General features: G+C 37.5%; 1 protein-coding gene across 1 annotated transcript in view; it reads left to right on the top strand.

Moving 5' to 3' along the window:
• The window catches only part of ACADL (acyl-CoA dehydrogenase long chain), a 54,626-nt gene extending 39,730 nt beyond the window's left edge, over window positions 1-14,896 (top strand). The window contains exons 9-11 of the mRNA XM_044670728.1: window positions 6,204-6,331; window positions 8,585-8,671; window positions 14,179-14,896. Of these exons, the coding sequence (XP_044526663.1) occupies window positions 6,204-6,331; window positions 8,585-8,671; window positions 14,179-14,272 (309 nt within the window). The 3' untranslated portion in view covers window positions 14,273-14,896. The remainder of the gene's footprint in view (window positions 1-6,203; window positions 6,332-8,584; window positions 8,672-14,178) is intronic.
• Window positions 14,897-21,306: the final 6,410 nt, after the last annotated feature.

Here is a 21,306-nt window from a genome sequence, read left to right as displayed (position 1 = left end):
GCCTCACTTTCCAGTTGCAAGATTCTACCTTTTAAGCTGTTATTTTCTTGCCAGATCTCTTCCATTTTCCTCAAAATCTCAGTTTTGAACTCTTCCATAGCTTGTGAGGAGTTTTCCTTATTTGAGGAGGGTCCGGATGCTTGTTTGTTCTCCTCCTCTGTTTGCTCGGTTGTCTGGATTTTCTCTGTGTAAAAGCTGTCGAGTGTTAAAGACTTCTTCTTTTTGTTATTATTCTTTCTCTTCTGAACCTCCTGATGCTGATGCTGAGTAGCCATCATTAGCCCAGCAGCTTCTCAGCTTTATCCTCGGGCTCAGTGTCTGTTCCCAATCTATTGGCTCCTGAGGTCTGAAATCTGGTTTTTTCCAAGGTCAAGCCCCCTGGTGGGCCCTCTTGTTTGATCCTCTGCTGGAGGTTTCTTTACAAGTCTCAGGGCGCTGCTTCCACAGTCGTATACCCGTCTGCACTGGTTCCCCACTTAGGCTTAGTTCTGCCTCCACCCACGCCTCTACTCAGCCGGCACTCTGCGCGCCCAGCGTCCTGCTCCGGCGCGCGCGCTCAGATTTCGCGTGCTTTTTTTGACTTAATGGGGTCCTAAGTCTTGCTGCTGTCAGGAACAGGTCCCGGAGCTGCTGATGACTCGATGGGTGCCCCAAACTTGCTCTATTTCTTTTTAGCTGGGTTCGGAGCTATAGGTGAGTGTGGAGGGGGTGGGGGTGGGGCGGTTGCTCAGCTCGCGATTGAGTGAGTGAGAGCCCTTTTTAGCTTGGAAATGTCTAGATTCCACGTACCTTCCACGCTGTGCCCTGTTGTGGGGTTCCTCCGTTCGTCTGGACTTGTTTTTATGTCCCCTTGAGGAGTTTTGTATGTTTCGGTCAGGAGAGGTTAAGAGCTGCTTCTTCCTCTGCCGCCATCTTAACCCGGAACTCCCAATTTGGGAGATTTTTAACCTCAGGATTAAATGGTGATTCTCTATTCAGAAACAAGCAAGTTAGGAAGAGGTACAAATTTGAGGGAAGGAAAGAAGATAAATTAGCTTTGAAATATACAACTAGGTAGACATGGCCGATTGAAACATGGAAATTCAGTGCTGGAATTCATGGGAAAGGCTGTGGCTCCATATTTGGGAGTCTTCTATGTAGAGGTGATCATTAAAGTCATGAGAATAGATAAGAACAAACTGACATTGTCAAAGTCAGGGTCTCTGGAAGTGAGATGAGAAAACAGTAACAGCAACTCAGAAGGAGAAGCCAGTCATGAAAACTGAAAAAGTAATGGAAAGGGGCAGCTGGGTAGCTCAGTGGATTGAGAGCCAGGCCTAAAGACAGGAGGTCCTAGGTTCAAATCCGGCCTCAGACACCTCCCAGCTGTGTGACCCTGGGCAAGTCACTTGACCCCCATTGCCTACCCTTACCAATCTTCCACCTATAAGTCAATACACAGAAGTTAAGGGTTTAAAATTAAAAAAAAAAAAAAAGTAATGGAAATCAGAAAGAACATGTCACAGAAATGACAGAAAAAAAATGCTTGTGGAGGAAAGGGAATGAATAACAATAGTCAAATGTAGGGCAGCTAAGTGGCCCAGTAGAGGGAGCAATAGCCCTGGAGTCAAGTGGACCTGAGTTAAAGTCTGGTTCAGATGCTTACTAGCTGTGACCCTGGGCAAGTCATTTAATCCTGTTTGCCTAAAAAAAGAAATTAGTCAAATGTAACAGAATAGTTAAGAAGAATGAGGATGGAGTAAAGAAAACCATTCTGTTAGTAACTGTGAAGTCTTTGCTGACCAGACAGTCTATGGTTTTAGTTGAATGGTGCTTTCCTAGAATTAGAGTGGAGTTTACTGGGATTCAACCTGTATTCCAACCTTTATCTAAATAATAGTTGCCAGCAAATGATCATGTGTCTTCTGTTTGAAGGCTTCTAGGAATGGGCAACTTCCTGCCTGTCAAGGCAGGAGATAATAACGAGGTACAGAATCAGAGGCCCTGGGTCCAAATCCTCTATTTTCTGTTTACTCCCCGTGTGAGCTTGGACCAGTCATCTCCCAGGGCCTCCTTTTCTTCATCCCTAAAGGGGGCAGTTGGGACCGCTAATCTTTGAAGGTTATTTCCACTCTGGATGTTTGAACCTATGAAGTACCTATAGTGAACTCCCAGCACCGAAGGGCCACTCTTCCCTGGAGCCCCCCCTTCACCTCCTTCATCTCCTATCTGTGCCTGAGCTGCTGCTGCTGCGCCTCATTTTCCTCCTCCTCTTCCTTCTCTTTTTCCTCCTCCCCTTTCCTTCTCCTCCTCTCCTTTTTCCTCCTCTTTCCTCCTCCTTCTTTTCCTCCTCCTCTTCATTCTCCTCTTCCTTCTCCTTTTTCTTCTCCTCCTTCTCTTCCTCCTATTCACAGGAGAGCAGTCATCACTCTGAGGCCAAGGCCAGGCTGCTGCCCCCCAGAACAGGGTGATGGGTGCATGTCTCTGGCCTCTGCTTCCCAGCTGTGCGTGTGTGTATAAGCATGGAAGGTGGACAGAAGCCTGGCCTGTGGCCTCAGCCAGGAGCATGCTAGAGCCAGCTGGAAGGAGTTCCCAGAGTAAAGAGTGAAATGTTCAATATAAACACTTTCACTTCACCTTATCACTATGCAGTGTTAGGGCTTGATTTATTGTTTTGTGGATTGGCTAGAATTAAGGAAGTGGTGGAGAAAAATGGTCCAGATTGAACTTAAAACTGTGCCCTCAGGGCAGTCAGGAAGTGCAGTGGAAGCGGAGCCAGGCCTAGAGAGGGGGAGGTCCTGGGTTCAAATGTAGCCTCAAATACCTCCCAGCTATATGACCCTGGGCAAGTCATTTTACCCCAGTTTCCCAGCCCTTACCACTCTGCTACTTGGGAACTGATCCACCCAACTAACTGCTGGGGATACAAAGAAAGGGACAAAACAGTCCTTGCTCTTGAGGAGTTTAGTCTAGTGAGGGAGATGACATGCAGACAGCTAGTAAAAGCCATATCCAGTGAGACAACTTGGAGATTATCTCTAGAGGAAGGCGCAGGGGAAGGTTTCCCCTAAAGCCTGGGGCTCGCTCCCTGCTCAGCACCATCTCCTCTACTCACACTCAAGCCCCAAACCATGAATCGGCACAATTGGGAATGATGTTCTTCGCAGGGACAGCAAAACCCATTTACCCCAAGAGTTAAGGATAATAAGCCTGTTAAAAGGGGGAAAAAAGAACACAAGGCCTTAGCTAGTAGGGCAAGATCAGGAAGGAGAACGCTCCAGGCCTAGGAAGCCATCTGTGAAAAGGTTGAAGTCCAAAGGCAAAACCTTACAAGGAGAACCAGGAAGCTTGTGCCACTGGATGGCTGAGCACACAGGGATGAGTAAAGTCTAAGAAGCCTGGAAAGGTAGCAAGGGGCTGGGTTAGGAAGATTTCTAAGATATTTCACATTATCTAATTTTTATTCCTATAATAATAGCCAGCATGTATATACCACTTGAAGATTCACAAAGCACTGTATGATATGTAAAAATCTCACTGGATCCTGGAAACACCTGGGAGGTAGATCCTGTTATTTTCATTTTATAGATGAGTTAAGTGACTCATCCTAGGTCATACAGCCAGTAAAGGTCTGAAGCCAAATTTGAATCCAAGTTGTCCTGACTCCAGCACTCTCAGCCATTTCTCCACAGCTACCCAGCTTAAGTAGCTAATTTTAAAGTGCTTTGAGAAATGAGTCTTCTTAGCCTCCAATTTCAAGAGCAATATAAGTTACAATCATTTTGAAATAAGAGACTTGATAAGAAAGGATTTTCCCAGTTACTCAATTTAATCAAGTTATACAACAATTTTATACTTTTTAAACAGCCTTTAGATACTTTGTGGCCATGTAGTCTTTGGAAATGTGCCATGAACCTTATTGTTGAACAGAGGCCTGAAATTCTTAACTAATGCTTTCATTACAGGATTTGTAGGCCTACTAATCCAGACTTTATGTGCAATTAAAATTTAAAGCAACAAGATTGCCACTTTTCTACTGGACAGAAAAATACAACTGAGAGAAACACAGAAAGAGAAATGCGTAGTTGCACTGACAATTCCCCTCACTGATTTTTTTCTTACTAACCATTTGTATGTAGTTGGAATTGAATTCCAATTTTCTAATCTCATGAGTCCATTCCAAAGTGGTGAAGGAGCCACATCTTTTACTCTTCTGGATTCAGGAGATTCTCACATAAAAAGGGAAGAAATTGTGGTTGGGAGAGAGAACATACCGAGAACATGATTCATTCCCAATTTCTCACTATGAAAACAGTGGATGTAGTCAAACATTATAATCTTGATATGTAAGAAACTAGCTTAGCTATTTCTTCATTAACTAGGTTTATAATTAAAAAATTCAGTTGGGCTAAGCCTTTAAGGTCTCTCCCAACTCCAATTCTAAAAAATTTATCATAAAGAACAAAATGTTTTCAATGTATTGTTTGAATGTTTTATATATATATATATTTAGTATGAATTCATGTTTAATACCATGAGGAGCTTAGAATTCAATAATAGAAAGCTAGACAATAAATTAAATACCATGGTGCTATTGCTAATTATCAATGGTAATTAAATTATGTGGGAATAGTGGATCGTGGGTAAATTCCTGGAGAACAGAATAGTGTTTGTTTAGGCAGTGTCCACAGGTGCCCCAGCTGATTTAAAAAAAAAAAAACTCACTGGGGTGAAAGGTGGAATTTTGTTGTGGTATGTCAGTCTTTAGTGAACATTTATTAAGGACCTAATATGTGCCAGGCACTAGGGTGAGCTCACAGTCTAAGGGGTCAAGGGAGCACTATGTATGACATCCTCCTTTGTGACTGCCACCAAGGACTTGCCTTGGCATATGTATGCGTTGTTTCCAAGACAGTGCTGCTGGGAAAGTGGAAGAAGGTAGTTAACTTTATAGACAGTACCTACAACTATAGAGATGGGAACTGGTACCGCATTTGTGAATTTATTAATACATGGAACTCTCTAGATAAGGAAATTCTCTCTTCCCATGCAGGTTGTACCTTCTGAGAAAGTTGCCTAGAGCACCAAGAGAGTGACTTGCTTGGGTCTTGGGTTCATACAATCAGTATATGTCAAGAGGCTAGACTTCAAACTAGGACTACAATTATATCTCTCCACCTTTTTTTTTTAAAGAAGGAAGGATGGAAGGAAAGCCCTAGTCAAAGCAGTCAGAACTTTGAGCTGTGTCCTCTCAGAAGACTGAACTAGGAGTATTTTCTTAGGCTATTTGTTAATGCTAGTTCTGCCTTATTGTAGACTGGGTGTGATACTATTCTTGCCAACTTTGTAGGCTTCTTTGATTGTTTTTGTGGGTTTGTTCATTAAGTATCTAATTTAAAAAAACCTTTTTAATAAAAGAAAATGCGGGCAGCTGGGTAGCTCAGTAGGGCAGCTGGGTAGCTCAGTGGAGTGAGAGTCAGGCCTAGAGACAGGAGGTCCTAGGTTCAAACCCGGCCTCAGCCGCTTCCCAGCTGTGTGACCCTGGGCAAGTCACTTGACCCCCATTGCCCACCCTTACCAATCTTCCACCTATGAGACAATACACCGAAGTACAAGGGTTTAAAAAAAAAAAAAGAAAAAAAAAAAAGAAAATGCTAAGAAATGGGATGAAATTGCTCAGTGCATTAATGATCTGGGGCTTAAAAGAGTATAGGCCTTCCTATTTCCATTTTCATCAGGGGAAAAGCACCTTTGCTTGCAAACTACTAAATTCAGCCATGAAACAGAAAGGGAAGCTGTGAATCTCATTGCTTGAGACCGATGCAGAAGAAAGAAACAATCTCATTTTCCAAAGAAGGTACAGAATGGTGGCTAACTCACAGATCTTTTTTAATAGCTGTGTGTCAAGTATTATTGCGCCACAAGATGGTGCTCCAACTTGAAAGAAATAACTGTTACTTAGGAAGTATGACCTCATGTTCTAAAATCCAAAGAGACTGAATTCTTCCATCATTTTCTCCCTATCTTTGCAATTTTCCCAAGCACTGAAATTTTGAATGTCCCAATTAGGAGTTTAACTTTTGAACAAAATATAACATAACCATTTGGAGGCAGGAAGGCCCCCACATTATTTATGATTCTTGAGAAACCATGCATTTAAAAGGTCTCACATGTTCCTTTTTTTTTTTTTTTTTTTAATTTCCTCTTCCTCCTTTGGACACAAGACGGTGCAACACAAACTAGCTGAATTGAAAACACACATCTGTGTGACCAGAGCTTTTGTGGACAGCTGTCTCCAGCTGCATGAGGCAAAACGTCTGGACTCCGCCACTGCTTCCATGGCAAAATATTGGTATGTATGTTCCAGTAATTGAAGGGTGGTGTCTCTGCAGACCGCTGTGGAAGTGGGCCATTTTCACTCCTAACTCTGAGCCTCTCAGAGAGAGGAGGCTCTCTATCAGTGCAAAAAAGTAATAGTAGTCCAACCATTTTTTGAAAGGTCACTTTGAGGCAATTTAAGGCAGGCTGAGAATTCATCTGTCAGGAAGATTGATAATGTACTTTGACTAGTCTTCTCAATTAGATTATTAGAAAAATGAGCAAGGATCATTGATTAGTTCCCATCAAAAAATTTTCCATTTTCAAAGTTACTTGAGGCATTTGCTTAAAGGAGAAGGAATTAATGTCCAATCACACATTTTAAATATCATTTTGAAAAATATATGATTTATCACTTGTTTATATGGGCAAAGGATTTGGGGTTTTGGTTGTAAAAGATTATTACAAAAATGAATAATATGGAAATAGATATTGAATGATAATACATGTATAACCCTGTGGAATTGCTTGTCAGCTCTGGAAGGAGGGAGGTAAAAATGGGAGGGAAAGAACATGAATCATATAACCATGGAAAAATACTTTAATAAATAATTTTAAAATATGTCATTTTAAGATAGGAGAGAAATGCCCAGTTTGATTAAGTTAAGAGAAGGGTTGTAATCTTGGCTGTCTTACTATGAACAAAAGAAAAAGTTCACTCAAACTTCATATTGATTTTTAAGATCCAAGGACATGGGAACAAAGTCAGAGATAGCAGATTACTTTCTCTTTTTAAAAAAATAAACACTCTAATTACCCTGAAATCAAGATGGGGAAAAAAATCTTGTCATTATTCATTAACTTAAATTCAGTCAGGCCAAAAGGAAAGCAAGCAGAAATAAGCAAGATAGTGCTTATGTTTTTAGACAAATAATTTAATTGCAGGTTGAAAAATAGTCTGTAAAAATTTGGAAAAGGTGCCTTTGGGGTAGATATTTTAAATTTGAATGCTTCCTCTTTTAATTTCATATATAACAAAGCAAATGATAGATTTCAAAATGCTTTGCTGTCCATTTTCCTCAACATTCTTTGGAAAGACCTGATCTAGTACAATTCATATTAAGAGATGAAGCAAGGAAATAATTAGTTGGAATATAGAAAATACTTTATAATTCTTAGCAAATAAAGATATTTTCAAAATTCTAAGCATCATTGTACCCAGAGTTCCTATCAACCCTGTCCTTAAACAGTTGAATTATTGAACTTTTTCTATAAGGCAGACCTAACCTCTTGAACTAAAAAATTTTTGAGATAGGAAATTATTTCTGTGCTCAATATTACATGTTTACCTTGAGTTTTTGAACTTTTTTTTCATACTTGAAGGAAAGGGGAGAAATTTGAATGCTATACTGCATTTTTTTTGTAGGATAGATAACATTTCTATCCCATTGTCTTCTCATGGAGTTTTAGCATAAGGTCAATGAGACTGGGGCGAAGGGGCAGAAATCCAACACTTCATTTTTTAAGTTCTTCAGATTGTACTTAAAAAACAAGACTATATATACATGGTTCTTTTTGTATATGAATACATTTTTGCTATATTAAAGGCATGTGATTTTAATTGGCATTTCTTCCTTAGAGTTTCACTATTACCTAAAAATGGTCAGTCTTTTTATGACTGACAAAAATTACACTTATAACTGCCAATGAATTTGGTAGTAAGAAATCAAAGAATGCTGAGTAAAGCAGAATCTGAATAATTTAAGTCATCCTGAACATGGTAGCATTTTTTTTGGCCTGAATTATTTCAATATGTAATAGGATAAACCTTATGCTTATTTCATCTACAGGGACACAGCTTTAATTAAAACCTGGCAAATGCAATAATTAACCAAGAAGGTTTTATAAAAGCATGAGTTTAAAAATTTTATTTTAATATGTGCCTTTTGGATGGGCAGCTATGTTGTATAGAAAACATTTGCTAATTATACGCCGTAATTCCATCTATTAAGAACTTAATCTTTTCAAATCTGCTGTCTTTGGGGAGTGTGGAATAGAGGAAGGGGAGAGGGAGGGAAAGCAGATTTTTGTTCATTAAAAAATTCAATTAAATTTACAAAATAAAATTAACCATTTTTGATTGGCAGCCTACATGATAGATCTATGTCTTAGAGTTTAATGGCTCAAAAAATTTATTTACACAGACATAAATATTCTATTCCCAGATTTGGGACCATTCCACAGGAATCTAGTTTCTAAGCTCCTTTTTCTTCCTGTATTTTTTTAGGGCATCTGAACTACAAAACAATGTGGCTTATGATTGTGTGCAGCTCCATGGAGGATGGGGATACATGTGGGAGTACCCTATTGCAAAGTGAGTATTTCTTAGGAAGAAAAAGTTTTATTATACTTTTTTTGAAGATAAGAAAATAAGGATCATGAATTCCAGACACTAAATAAAGTGCAGAGAAAATTATCCATTAGCCAGATTGCTAAGAATGACCATCATGTGCGACAAAGCATATTGTAGCAACACTGCTTTGCGGGCCTTCAGACAAAGTTTTTAAAAATCAGGTTTAAAATGCAAGAAAGTGAGGGCAACTGGGTAGCTCAGTGGATTGAGAGCCAGGGAGGTCCTGGGTTCAAATCCAGCTTCAGATACTTCCTAACTGTGTGAACCTGGGCAAGTCACTTAATCCCCATTGCTTAGCCCTTACCACTCTTCTGCCTTGGACTAATACTTAGTGTTGATTCTAAGGCAGAAGGTAAGGGCTTTTAAAAACAAACAAACAAACAAATAAATAAATAAATGAGTAAATAAATAAGATGCAGGAAAATAAGGAGACAGGAATATCATTATGGAGACTTGTTTCATTCACTTCATCTTTTCAGCTTAAAATAAATAAGACAAATAGCCATTATGTTTTTTGAATCCTTAAAAAAATTAGCTACAAAAGGAATGCCTAATATCTTAACTCTTGAAGTTAGTTTTTCAGGAAAATTACTATAATGTAATTCCTTTTAGTAGAAGACCTAAAATAAGACTGTTTAAAGTTACCTATCCTGTGACTAAGTTATATGTTTATAACTTGTCTATGGAAACGTGCCAATTTGTAAATAGACCGACAAACACATTCCAGAGGTTTCTCCCTCCTCATAACTAACTCTCTCCCTTCACTGTTGTGTTTGCCACATTGGTCTTCCCATAGCATTCTCTCCTCACTGAGCTAGGGAATGTGTTTTTTCTCTGACTCACCCAGATTAACAGTTTACACACTGTCTCCACAAAAAGAAATTCAGGCTAAACATATAAAAGTTTGCTTTCTTTCTAATCCAATAGGGAGAAAGCTGTGGGATTTATAAAAACTCCTAATTTTGCTTATACTATTAGATAACCTGAAGGGAGGGAAAAAACCCACTTCTTTTTCCTAAAATTGGCTTCAAAGTTGTACAGTTCTGGGCTTTCACGTTTCGTGTTGCTTGGCTTAGTTATAACCATTTTGATGTGCTTCTAGTCCTTAATGAGAATAGCAGCCGTCAATTATATCAAAGCAATACAAAACAAAACATCCTCATCAACTAGTTCCAAATGGAAATAGCATGCACAGAACCTGTTATTTTCTCATTTTTGGTAAACACTGAGGGATGCGGACTAATCATGGCCTGTTTATTTCATTCTTAAAATAAAATAAAATATAAAATAAAATAAAATAAAATAGGCACATTTATACCAGGCCATCTTTTGCTATCTGGAAGCTGTCTCCAAAAGGTCTTAATTAAAAGAAGGTGTTTTCATCCCTGTATCTCAGGGAAATTGGAAATAAATTGTATGCCATCCTCAACCCCTCACTTTCTGTCACCTCCTCTATCTAATTTGTCACCAAGTTCTGCTGACTTTATGTTAGTAGCGTCTCTCCCATGCCCCCAGCCTCCTCTCTGCTGTGGCACTGGCACTGCCCTGGTGCAGGCCTGGCTCTTATGGCTGCTTGGTTGGCCTGCCACTAGGCTCTTCCAACTGATCTCTCTAAAGCATGAATCCAACCACGTTACTTCACCCTTCCCTCTTCTACCCAGTAAACCCCAGGGGCTCCCTGTCACCTCTAGGGCCAAACGTAAAATCTTCCTTTTGAGGTTCAAGGCCTTTTATAACCTGATGTCTTCCTACCTTTCTAGTCTTCTTATTCATTACACCTTCCATATGCTCTGGTCCAGCGATTGTGGGCTCCTTTCTGTGCCTTGTTACCAGAGACTTTATCTCCTAACTAGACATTTTCATGATTGTCCCCCATCCCTGGAATGCTCTTCTTTCCTCATCTTTGACTCCTAGATTCCCTGGCTTTCTTCAAGTGCCAGCTAAAATTCTACCTTCCACAAGAACTCTTATGTGATCCCCATGAGTTCTAGTTTTTTCACTCTTTTGATTTTCTCCATCTATCTCCTGATACAGCTTATTTATATTAATTTGCTTAAATATCCTTTCCCTCATTAGGCTGTGATCCTCTTCAAGACAGGCACTACCCTTTGCCCTTTTGTATCCTCAGAGCTTAGCACACTGCCTGGCACATAGTAGACAATAAATATTTAATGACTGATTCAAAATGACAAAATGGTTGAGGTTTTTTTTTGTCATTCCTCTGTAACATTTTGTTTTTGTGTTCCCTATTCCAAAACAATTTCCAAATCAGTTTACACAAATTTTATTCTCCATGTAGAACACTGTTATGGAATGTATAATAAAATTGTTGATTTGTCCTTGAGTGGATCCTTTTATGGAGGATAGAAAATTCAGACAACATGTTATTGTACCAGCTGTTGTAATGGAAACAGAGTAAAATGAAGGAAGATTATGTGCTTCTCATTCACTTAGTTAAGTTTTGCCACTATTTCTAGTCACTGATATGAAGTAGTTAAATATTAATTTGGCTTTTTGAGGAAGGCACAGAAAAAATATGGATAGGAGTCAAAAATCTAGGTGCTTTGAGCATGCCAGAATTGTTGGTCTTATTGTTTTCAGAGGTCATTCCTTTTAGGTCAGTTAAAAGTAAAAGTCACTGCCTGGTGGTGTGTTGGACATTGTTATTTGAATCTGAGAAATTCATGTTTCTGCCAAAGTATAATTAACTTTCAAGGCAGTCCAGGATTATGCGAACATTCAAATGAGTTGGTTGTTTTTTTTCTCCTAAGCATAGAAGGAAGGATTAAGAAGGTTATAGCTATATAGCACTTAACATCACAATGTATTAACATACTAATCTTAGATTCCTCAGACTTGACGTATGATTTATCTAGAATAGGGCAAGAGGATACTCGTACCAATGCAAATCATTTCCCATTTAGAGTTATGGAAAATTGCTGGGGGAACTGAGAGTTCAAGTGATTTGCCCATGGTCACACAGCCAATACGTATCCAACTCTGCCATAATTCTCATTCAGTGAAAAAGTCTTTGGTGTTATTTGTCATAGGATAGGAGATGACCTACAGTGTTACATTAAGCTACATGTTGATAAGTCTTCATTTTATATGGAAAGTAACCTTAAAATACTAGAATAGGGTTTTGTAGTTTTAAGAGATCATGGAAATATTTGTGTTATTATTGAGAAAACAGATGGTTAACTTGTACAGGGTCACAAGTAGAATAAGGGAAATATTAGTATTCAATCTCACATCTTCAGTCTCCAAATCCAGTCAGGGTGGCCTGGGATTTCTCCATACCACCCCATTCTAGTGAAAGAAAATTAGTTTATTTCATTCTCACAGTTCCATGAAATTGTCTTAGATTTATCATTTCAAGACCTCTCACAGTATCAGAGAAGCAATATGAGCTTTGGGACTTTGTAGCTGGCTATGCTTAACATTCCTTCTGTTTCTTTTTCTGTTAATGTGTTTATGAAAGGATTTAACCAGTAACTTATAAAGGATTGACTGACTGATTTAGAGCCACAGTATGGTTCAGTAAAAGAACACCGTCTCTGAAGTCAGGCCCTGGGTTCAAATCCTGATTCTGATACTCGCTACCTGTTGGACCTTAGGACCTTAGGTTTCCATAGGTCTATTTTGTCATCAGTAAAACAAGGAAATTGTATTAATTGGCTTTAGTGGTTCCTTTCAACTCTAAAATTTTGGTCCTATGAAATCAGTGTAAGCCACTTTGAAAGGTCTGTAGTTTGTGGGGAAATGACCAAGCCAGTCCTAAAAACAAAGAAAATGACTATTTAATTTCTTTGGGGTTGGCAAAATAGAATGTGAACATTTTGAGCACTAGGTTTGGTAAGCTGAAAGGGAGCAGAAAAGAGAAAAAGGAGAAGGGGAAGGAATGATTAGAGGAAGGATATTAGAGAGGAAAAGTAAAGGAACTGGAGGGTGGAAGAGGAAAGAGAGAGATACAGAGAAACAGAGACAAACAGAGCAAGAAAGAGAGAATAAAAAGTTCTTAGAAACAACATTGTCCCTAGATCTAAGTCTCAATAGCCTGGTGTGCACTCAGACTTAAAAATAGCCTAGGTAATGCTTAAAATCAAATATTCATTAAGTGTCTACTATTTTTGCACCTACCATGTTAAAAGCTGTGAGGGGCTATCCATGAATAGAAGGTATATGTAAAGAATAGAGTTAGATCACAGAATTTTTAGGCCACATTTTCCATGGAAGTGACATGTTGTATTTGTCTGTCTTGTATAGCCCATTCTCCACTCCTGAAAGATTTTAGAAAAAGTCTTGGAACATTTCTCCTCTCAAAGAGAACTAAGCTAACATTAACTGGTATCTTGACTAATAAAAGTAGTATAAACTAGTGAAAAGAGGACTGGATTAAGAGTGTGGAAACGGGTTCTAACTCTCAGCACTTCCATGAATTAGCAGTGTTACCACTAAATAATTGCCATTAATTAGCAGAGCCAAAGTTACTGCATTTCACTGGGATTTGATGACCTTATGTATAAAGTGACTCACAGAACTATAAGGGTAAAATGAGATGAAATAGAAGAGAATGGAACTGGAAAAATGCCAAGATGATAATTAGTATAATTTTTTTAAACCCTTTCCTTCTGCTTTAGAATAAATACTGTGTATTGGATCCAAGGCAGACGAGTGAATAAGGACTAGGCGTGGGAGTTAAGTGACTTGCCCAGGGTCACACAGCTGGGAAGTGTCTGAGGCCAGATCTGAAGCTAGGACCTCCCATCTCTAGGCCTGGCTCTCAACTCACTGAGCCACCCAGATACCCCGAGTATAATTACTTTTACCACAGGTAAAGTCACACTTAGAGCTTTGTGTGGAGGACTCAGTCTCTCTGTATAAAATTCACCTTTTGTGAATTCAGAAAACTTCTGTTATTTCTGTAGGGAGTGGATCGTTCCTTTCTGAAACACTGAATTTATAGCTATGACTATGGGAAGCTTATTGGGGAAAATGTACAGCTTTTCTTTTTTCTTTTCCAATAACTCTTGGATTCCAATTATGCCTAGAAACACCCAAAGGGAATTAAGGTTTTTCTTTTATTTAAATTTTTTTTGACTTTCATTTAGTCCTGTATTTATGTTGTTATACTTGGTAAATTTTAGAAGATTACATTGGCAAATATACATAACAATGTTACCTGATTACTTTTGCAATTTTCTTGTGGATTACAATCTGTTATTTTCATAATGTATTGGATTATTTAAAAAAACTAAATATGTCTTATATAGTTATTTCAATCCAGGGAGAGTTCAAGTCTGTCAAAAACCAAAACTTTTAAATAGTATTTTCCCTCTCTTCTCTTGGGAACTATCTAGTATGCACTTTAAAATAATTACTATTATTTGATAGTACACAATTTATTATTTCTAAGACCTCTATTATTCATTCTTTTTCTACCTTCCCTCACCTTCTTGTTTACCCAGATCATATGTGGATGCCCGAGTCCAACCAATCTATGGTGGTACCAATGAAATAATGAAGGAGCTGATTGCTAGAGACATCATACGTGACAAATAAACAACCGCTCACATTTTGGCAGCCAATTACTGCTGTTCTGGATTTAAATCTCTTCATGATCGAGTACAATGTGCAAAGGAAAAATGTCTTAATTTTTTAATACAGAATGAAACAAAGTTTGGAGTTGAAAAATTGCACTGTGAGGAAGAGTTCTTTATATACTAACTTCTGAAATTTTCAAATGGGAAGCTTAAATTTTAATACCAATTTACATAAGCTGAGAAAGAAAAAGGAGGATAATACATTTTAGTATCTGAGTGGCTCAAACTTAAATTTAATCTAAAATTTTAAAATAAGCTTAATTTGAGTTTGAATTAACATAGTCCAACTTAACTTGGAAAAATTCCAACTGACTTTTGCTAAAGTTATCCACCTAATTTCTTCAGTTTCTATACCTGACAAGGTCTTATTTAGTAACTGCCCTTTCCACTTTAATTTATAAGAGAATTGTCATTTAGTAATAGTCCCCTTATCCATTTTTTAAAACTTAGGTACATTTCATCAATCTCAAAGGAATGGCCTGTATTTCAGAGGAAAATAATTAATGCCAGTAAATATGGAATTTTTAATTTGCAAATTAACCACATTAAGAACATGTTTTATATTTATTAGCAAAACATTAAATAAACTATTTTTAATGCTTAGACTCAGTTTATTCTTGCTAACCATGAAAACCAAAGTGGCATGTCTGTCATTGTGCTTTTTTTTTTTAATAACTTCTACCTGGGTAGGACAGGGGTATTGTTAGAAACTGGTTCATTGCGGATCCATACCTTTTCCTCCATGCTCCAGGGTAGAATTCTTTTCTCAGTGGCTTCTGACTCTGACAGAACATTTTCCTAATCCTGGGTTTCCCCTGAGGGGATATATTTTTCTCACTGGAAATTTGGTTGAACATATTGATGGCATCCTTATCAAATTTTCAGACAACTCTATCCTGGCAGGGATAGCTAGCAAGTTACGTTATCGAATCGGGACCCAGAAAGCTTCTGACAGGCTAGAATGGTGAGCTCCATCAACTAATATGAAATTTTAAGATGTGTCCACAAAGTCCTACTCTGATCCCTCGTCCTGGTATGGAAGTGACCTTGGGTTCTCTAAGTCTCTTCCAGCAAAGCCCACACTCTGACAAGTCCTGCCATTCTAGAGAGATTTCAAGTGTTTCAGCCAGCAGTGGACTGTTCTGTCTTTCAAGGACCAATCTAGGTAAATACGGAGAAACTGACTTGTAATGGACTTTTGGTAATGAATTCTTTAACTGTGGCCTACCTATTAAAGAAGAATAATTACAAACTAGTACGGCCCTTTCTGTATTTCTGCAATAATGATATCAGAGAATACAAAGAATCACAGTTTTTCAGATTGTTTATAAACATTAACTCTTTTGTTTGATATAAATGTGATAGATTTTTTCAGCAACCAATCAGAGTACATATTGCTGAAAAAAATGATTTCAAATCCATTCTTAAAATTCCAAATTTGGAGGTAAATAGAACTTGTACCTAAATTGAAGGATGACTCAATCTCACAGGTTCTCGGAAAAACCAATAAAGGAATTGGTGGGTTCTAAAGGCAGTAAGAAACTTTTCTGTGGGACATTTGTTCATCTTCTGTTGTACTTACAATGAAAATTTTGTGGAAAAAGATTGTCATGAAAATAACTGCATTGTATACATCAACACTGATTGCAAAGATGAAGTGGTTCAGAAATTATTCAAAGATCCTCCACATTAAATCAACATATACTTTAGTGATTAGTATCTTCAATGCAAAGAGGATGGCAAAAAATGTTTGGAAAACATGAATCGGGATTAAACAACAAAAAAGGCCAAAAGTTCATAGACCAAAGAGCAGCTTCATGCTTATGAATCAAGACTTTTCTTAGGGAAAAGAGTGGAGACACTGGACATGGCAAGCATTCAATAACATCACAAATGAAATATTTTAGTGAATAGGAAATGGCTGGTTACTAATGTGGAAGCTATTTCTAAATCAACTGTACCATTAGATTATCAATTGTTTAAAGCAATAATTAAAATCAATACCAAATAAGAAGATAGAGCATGCAATTAAAGCAACTTCAACTACCTGATGTATTTAAACAAGATATTGATATCAAATAATGTGAAATATAAAAGGATGCTTAAAATTGCCACCATTTCCTAAGGAAAATTCCCTAATATAAAGATCCAAAGAGCCCAAGATCTTATTCTTACAAGCAACCAATTAATGTCATTAGAAAATATGACAACCTGTATATAAAGATTTTTGGAGATAGAGTTGTAGGAATAGTATCTGTGAGAAATGAAAACTTATTTGTAAAATCTTTCAGAGAACAGTTAAAAACTATAGGAATAACTGGTTTACAAAAACAAAGAATTCTAAAATATTAAATTGTTTTTATTAGTACATTTTGAATTGATACAACAGACTCAAAAATATCCAGACTTTCCACAAAGTAATTTTCAAAAACAAAACTGCCAGAAAGTTATTTTCCCTTACATTTCACATTTGTCATAGATTAATAAAAATGTTTTGACTTGACATTTTGGTTCTAAAGCTGCCCATTTTATATCACCTGAGTTTTGTTGCCTTTTTTGTTTTGCTTTCATATCACTGAAATTTTTCTTTTTTGCCCAGTTTCAGATATCAGACTCTACTTGACAGTTCAGGCCTTGATTTATATATCACAGAATTTGACTCATAAGGGACAACTTTGAAATGTATTTATATCTGTATGTGCTTTTTTTTTTTAATTTTTTTTTAAATCCTTATCTTCCATCTTGGAGTCAATAGAGGCAGAAGAGTGGTAAGGGTAGGCAACGGGGGTCAAGTGACTTGCCCAGGGTCACCTGTATGTGCTTTTTAAAAAAATTATTATTGCACAATCTGAGTAGTCAAATGTGTATCAGCTACATCCCTGATCCATCAGAATGAGGAAACTAATTCTTAGAAATAATTTCTTATATTGCATCCTTTCTTGTATTGCATAATCTTTTTAATGAGTAAACTAGGTGAGAGCTATAAATTCAAATGTTTTTGAAGTTCTGAGAGAGAGCTGACCTTGCCTGAACTCTTGAAGATTCTTCCAGCATAGAACAAGTTCTGACAGGATTGATCAAGTTTGTAAGACTGCAGGGATGGGCCCATTGAGGCAGTGCCTCTGACTCGTGCCTGCTAACCAACTTAGTTAAATTAGGAAAGGCTTTTCATGAGCTTCATTGTGGCATAATTTTTAAAAATCTTTTTTGGCTATATTGGCTTTTGAACTTAAGGCAACTGTGTGTGTGTATAATATGGTACATTTTCTGGCCTCTCTACAGGATTAATAATAATGAAAGGTTTCTATACTTTTATGTATTAATATAGTGAAGTATTTACCATTGTATTTCTGTAAGGTTTGTACTATTCAAATTTACCCTCAGTATATGCTCATATACATCAAGTTGTTTGTTAAAGGTGATAAAAAATAGATTCTGTCAAAGGATTTGTGGGAAGATTGGTACATTAATGCTCATAGGCAAAGCTGTAAAATAGCCAACCATTCTATGAAACAATTTGAAGCTATGGAAGAAAAGTCACTAAATTATTCCTACCCTTCAACCCAATGATCTCATTACTAGTCAAGATTTCCCCAAGTCAAGACCCTTTTCTTCCTCCAATTCTGCCTCCCCCTCAAAAAAATAGGAGCCCGCACAAAGTGGGCCAGAAGGGACTGCGCACCAGTATTAGACACCCACCCTGCCAAGCCCTGTGGCTAAGTATTGGGAGAGACTCCAAGTTTAGACAGCCTGTCATCCTCGGCCTAAAAGGGCCCACAGGCTAGTAGGACACGAACCACCAAGCCAGCCAGGCCCTAAGAGCTGGGAAATGAAGGGCTCCTGCCGGACAACAGGCATTTACTGACGGTAAGGGGGACGGCAAGGAGCCCCAGAGAAGGCTTCCTGCAGAAACATGGCGGCCAAGATGGGACTTAGAGGACATTTGGAGATTCCAACTCAGCAGACGAGGAAAGAGAAGGCCCTGCAGGCTTCAGCGCTCCACTTCAACTGGAGCCTGGATTATGGGGATGACAGTAGTCTAAGTCTAGAAAAGGAAGGTATAGTCAGAGAGAGGCTGCGAGAAGGGAGGGACACGATAGTCTGCCTAAAGATTATGCTGGCATCAGTGTGATGGGTACAGGGGGGGAGGGGAGGAAGTAGAGGCACGTATTGCTGCCAGGACAGTCACTGATCTGTAGTCAGGCACTGGACACCCGCCTCCAATGAAGGGGAGCGAGGCTCTTTGTTAGTACACTCCCGGGTTCACGAAAGCCTTACTTCGGGGCCTCAGGAAAAAAATGGACAAGTACTCTAGTTTAGATCAGCATTTGCCAGTGTTTTTTGTTCCCAGAACTCCTTTCAAAAGCAACAAAAAAGTGTTGTGAGCCATGAGAGTAACTGAATATATTTCTTTTTTTTTTATATTTATTCATTAAATGCTGATAACTATTCTAATAACTTTTGTTCTCTCAAAGCTTCAAATCAAAATTTACCCAATATGCTTATAAAATATAAAATGTTAGTCTACCTATAATTGTGAAAAATCTAAGTAGAAAATGAAAAATAATTATAAAATAATTATGACTATCTTATGTGGGACATTATAAAGAAGAAAGTAATCTAAGAAGACCCTATGTTCCCCATATTATCTGTAAGATTTCATATTCACTTTCTTTATCTCGTAAACCTAATGGAATACAAATAACATTTTAATAAAATAAGTTATGACAGAAGATTTTTAACAATGTAATAATCATATGTAAATTTAATTTTAATGTTGGTCTTTTAAAAACTAAAGCAATAAGTGAGTCAATATCAAACATGGTTAAATATGGTTCTGCATCATTTATTTCTGTATTTCAACTTAAGAATAAATTGAAAATATTCACTCACACAAATATGTTGTATAAAATGTTTGGAGAATTTTACAAGCCCTCTTGATAAAGAGCATTCGTTCTAGAATGGCTCCTCTAGGTCAATTCAATTTGATATGTACTTATCATCCAAATCAACATATAATTTGGTATACTGTAGCTTCAATACAAAAGAGGAGAATAAATGTTTATAAAATATAATGTGGGGGTTAAAAATTAAGGACTAAAATCTAGAAACTTCTCAAAAGTCTCATTTTTTATATTCTGAATAAAGTAGAAAAAAGGTATTGGGCATGAGAAAAATGGAATATCACACACACTCCCTTCCCTGATCCCCTCCCACCCTGCCATATAGACCAAAAGTTACAAATGACTGCTGTGGGATCCATTACATGCAATCAGACTATTGACTAATTAGAGCTAAAGTCAAAGATGGTAACAATTAGAAGAAAGTGTAAAGGTGAGGTGACACTGTATGCAATTATAACATTTCTGACCCAGTATTTTCAAACATAATGCATACTCTAAAAAAATGAGAAGTGCATAAATGTAACATTTAATCTGATTATAATCATGAGGAGACCCATCTCTGCCAACTAATACAATTTTCTTTCAAGTAAGAGAGACAGGGCAATTAAAAACAATACGTTAAGAATGCAGGATCATTTCCAATACATTATGGAGAAGAATGACAGAATATTAAAAGCAATTTTGCTTTTCAAAACAGGGAAAGGTCAATAAAAAGGAAAACATTAGAAAGCTCGGAATAGATCAAGGGAGACTGGGAGGGGAGGGGATTTAAGTTTAATTTATGAAGGATAGATGAATTTGACTAAATAAATTCAGAAGAAAACCACACTAGAGGTAACAGAGTTTTTTTGTTTTGTTTTTTAAACTCTTACCTTCCATCTTGGAGTCAATACTGTGTATTGTCTCCAAGGCAGAAGAGTGGCAAGGGTAGGCAATGGGGGTCAAGTGACTTGCCCAGGGTCACACAGCTGGGAAGTGTCTGAGGCCATATTTGAACCCAGGACCTCCTGTCTCTAGGCCTGACTCTCAATCCACTGAGCTACCCAGCTGCCCCCGAGGTAAGAGAGTTTTAAAGGTACTCAGGGGCTGACTTTAGCCTAGGTCTCCACATTTCATCCAGGCTGGAAGTGCAGGATGTACTCAAAGATGTACCCAATCTTATCTACATGGGAACTTGACCTGTTCCATGTCCAACGTGGGGGCCTCTTACTCTAAGGAACTCACCATATTAAAGCTGAAGTTAATTGAAAAATATAGGAAATACAAACTCTTACCTTGTTTGTTGTTTGTATTTTATGAAAAGCATTTGATTTGGTAGCACAAGTTTCTCCTCTGACAAGGTTTTCCCCAACATATTTTAAGATCATAAAAGTTCGTTGGTGAATGTAACCCCAGAGATCTTTGTTCAACAAAACTGATTATCAAAGCCAAAATAAAACCATATATATATAGTGACAATTATGTTCTCCATCTTACACAGGATATGTTTTTTAGTGTCCAAAAGGGAGGGTTATAAATTCTCATTGAAGTCCCTTAAATGTTCCTATTAATAACGTTAAATGGCTAATAAAGGATTGATACCCAAGATAAGAAAGAGGGAGTAAGAAAGGAAGAGAATAAGCATTTATTAAGCACCTACTATGTATCAAACAGTGTACTGTGCTAAGTGCTTTACAAATGTTATCTCATTTGGAGATAATAGCCAAGATTGTAAGAATGTTCCTACCTGCCCTGGATGAGAAATTCAATGTCCCTTTCTTCGTGTATTTTGTCCTTCACCAGAGAACTAGAATTTTTTGAACATCCAAGTTAAGAAATTGACTGGTTTTTTTTTTTTTAATGATTGCTAGATGAAATGGGACCCCTAAGGGATAATAGTCTTGATATCTCCTTTTAGTATGTAAGCACTATTTTTATTATCTAGTTCTTTTGAGTCTTGCTTCCTGTTTCCCCAGGTTTCCTTCAAGTCCAGCTAAAATCCTCCCTTCTATAGGGAAACTTTCCCAAACCTCTTAACTCTTATGTTTTCTATAAATTATTCTTATTCATCATTTATTAGCTTGTTGTTTATACATATTTGTTTGCTTAT

The sequence above is a fragment of the Gracilinanus agilis genome, chromosome 3, assembly GCF_016433145.1.
Source record: "Gracilinanus agilis isolate LMUSP501 chromosome 3, AgileGrace, whole genome shotgun sequence".
Taxonomy (NCBI): domain Eukaryota; kingdom Metazoa; phylum Chordata; class Mammalia; order Didelphimorphia; family Didelphidae; genus Gracilinanus; species Gracilinanus agilis.
This window is presented reverse-complemented; position numbering and strand designations above follow the sequence as displayed.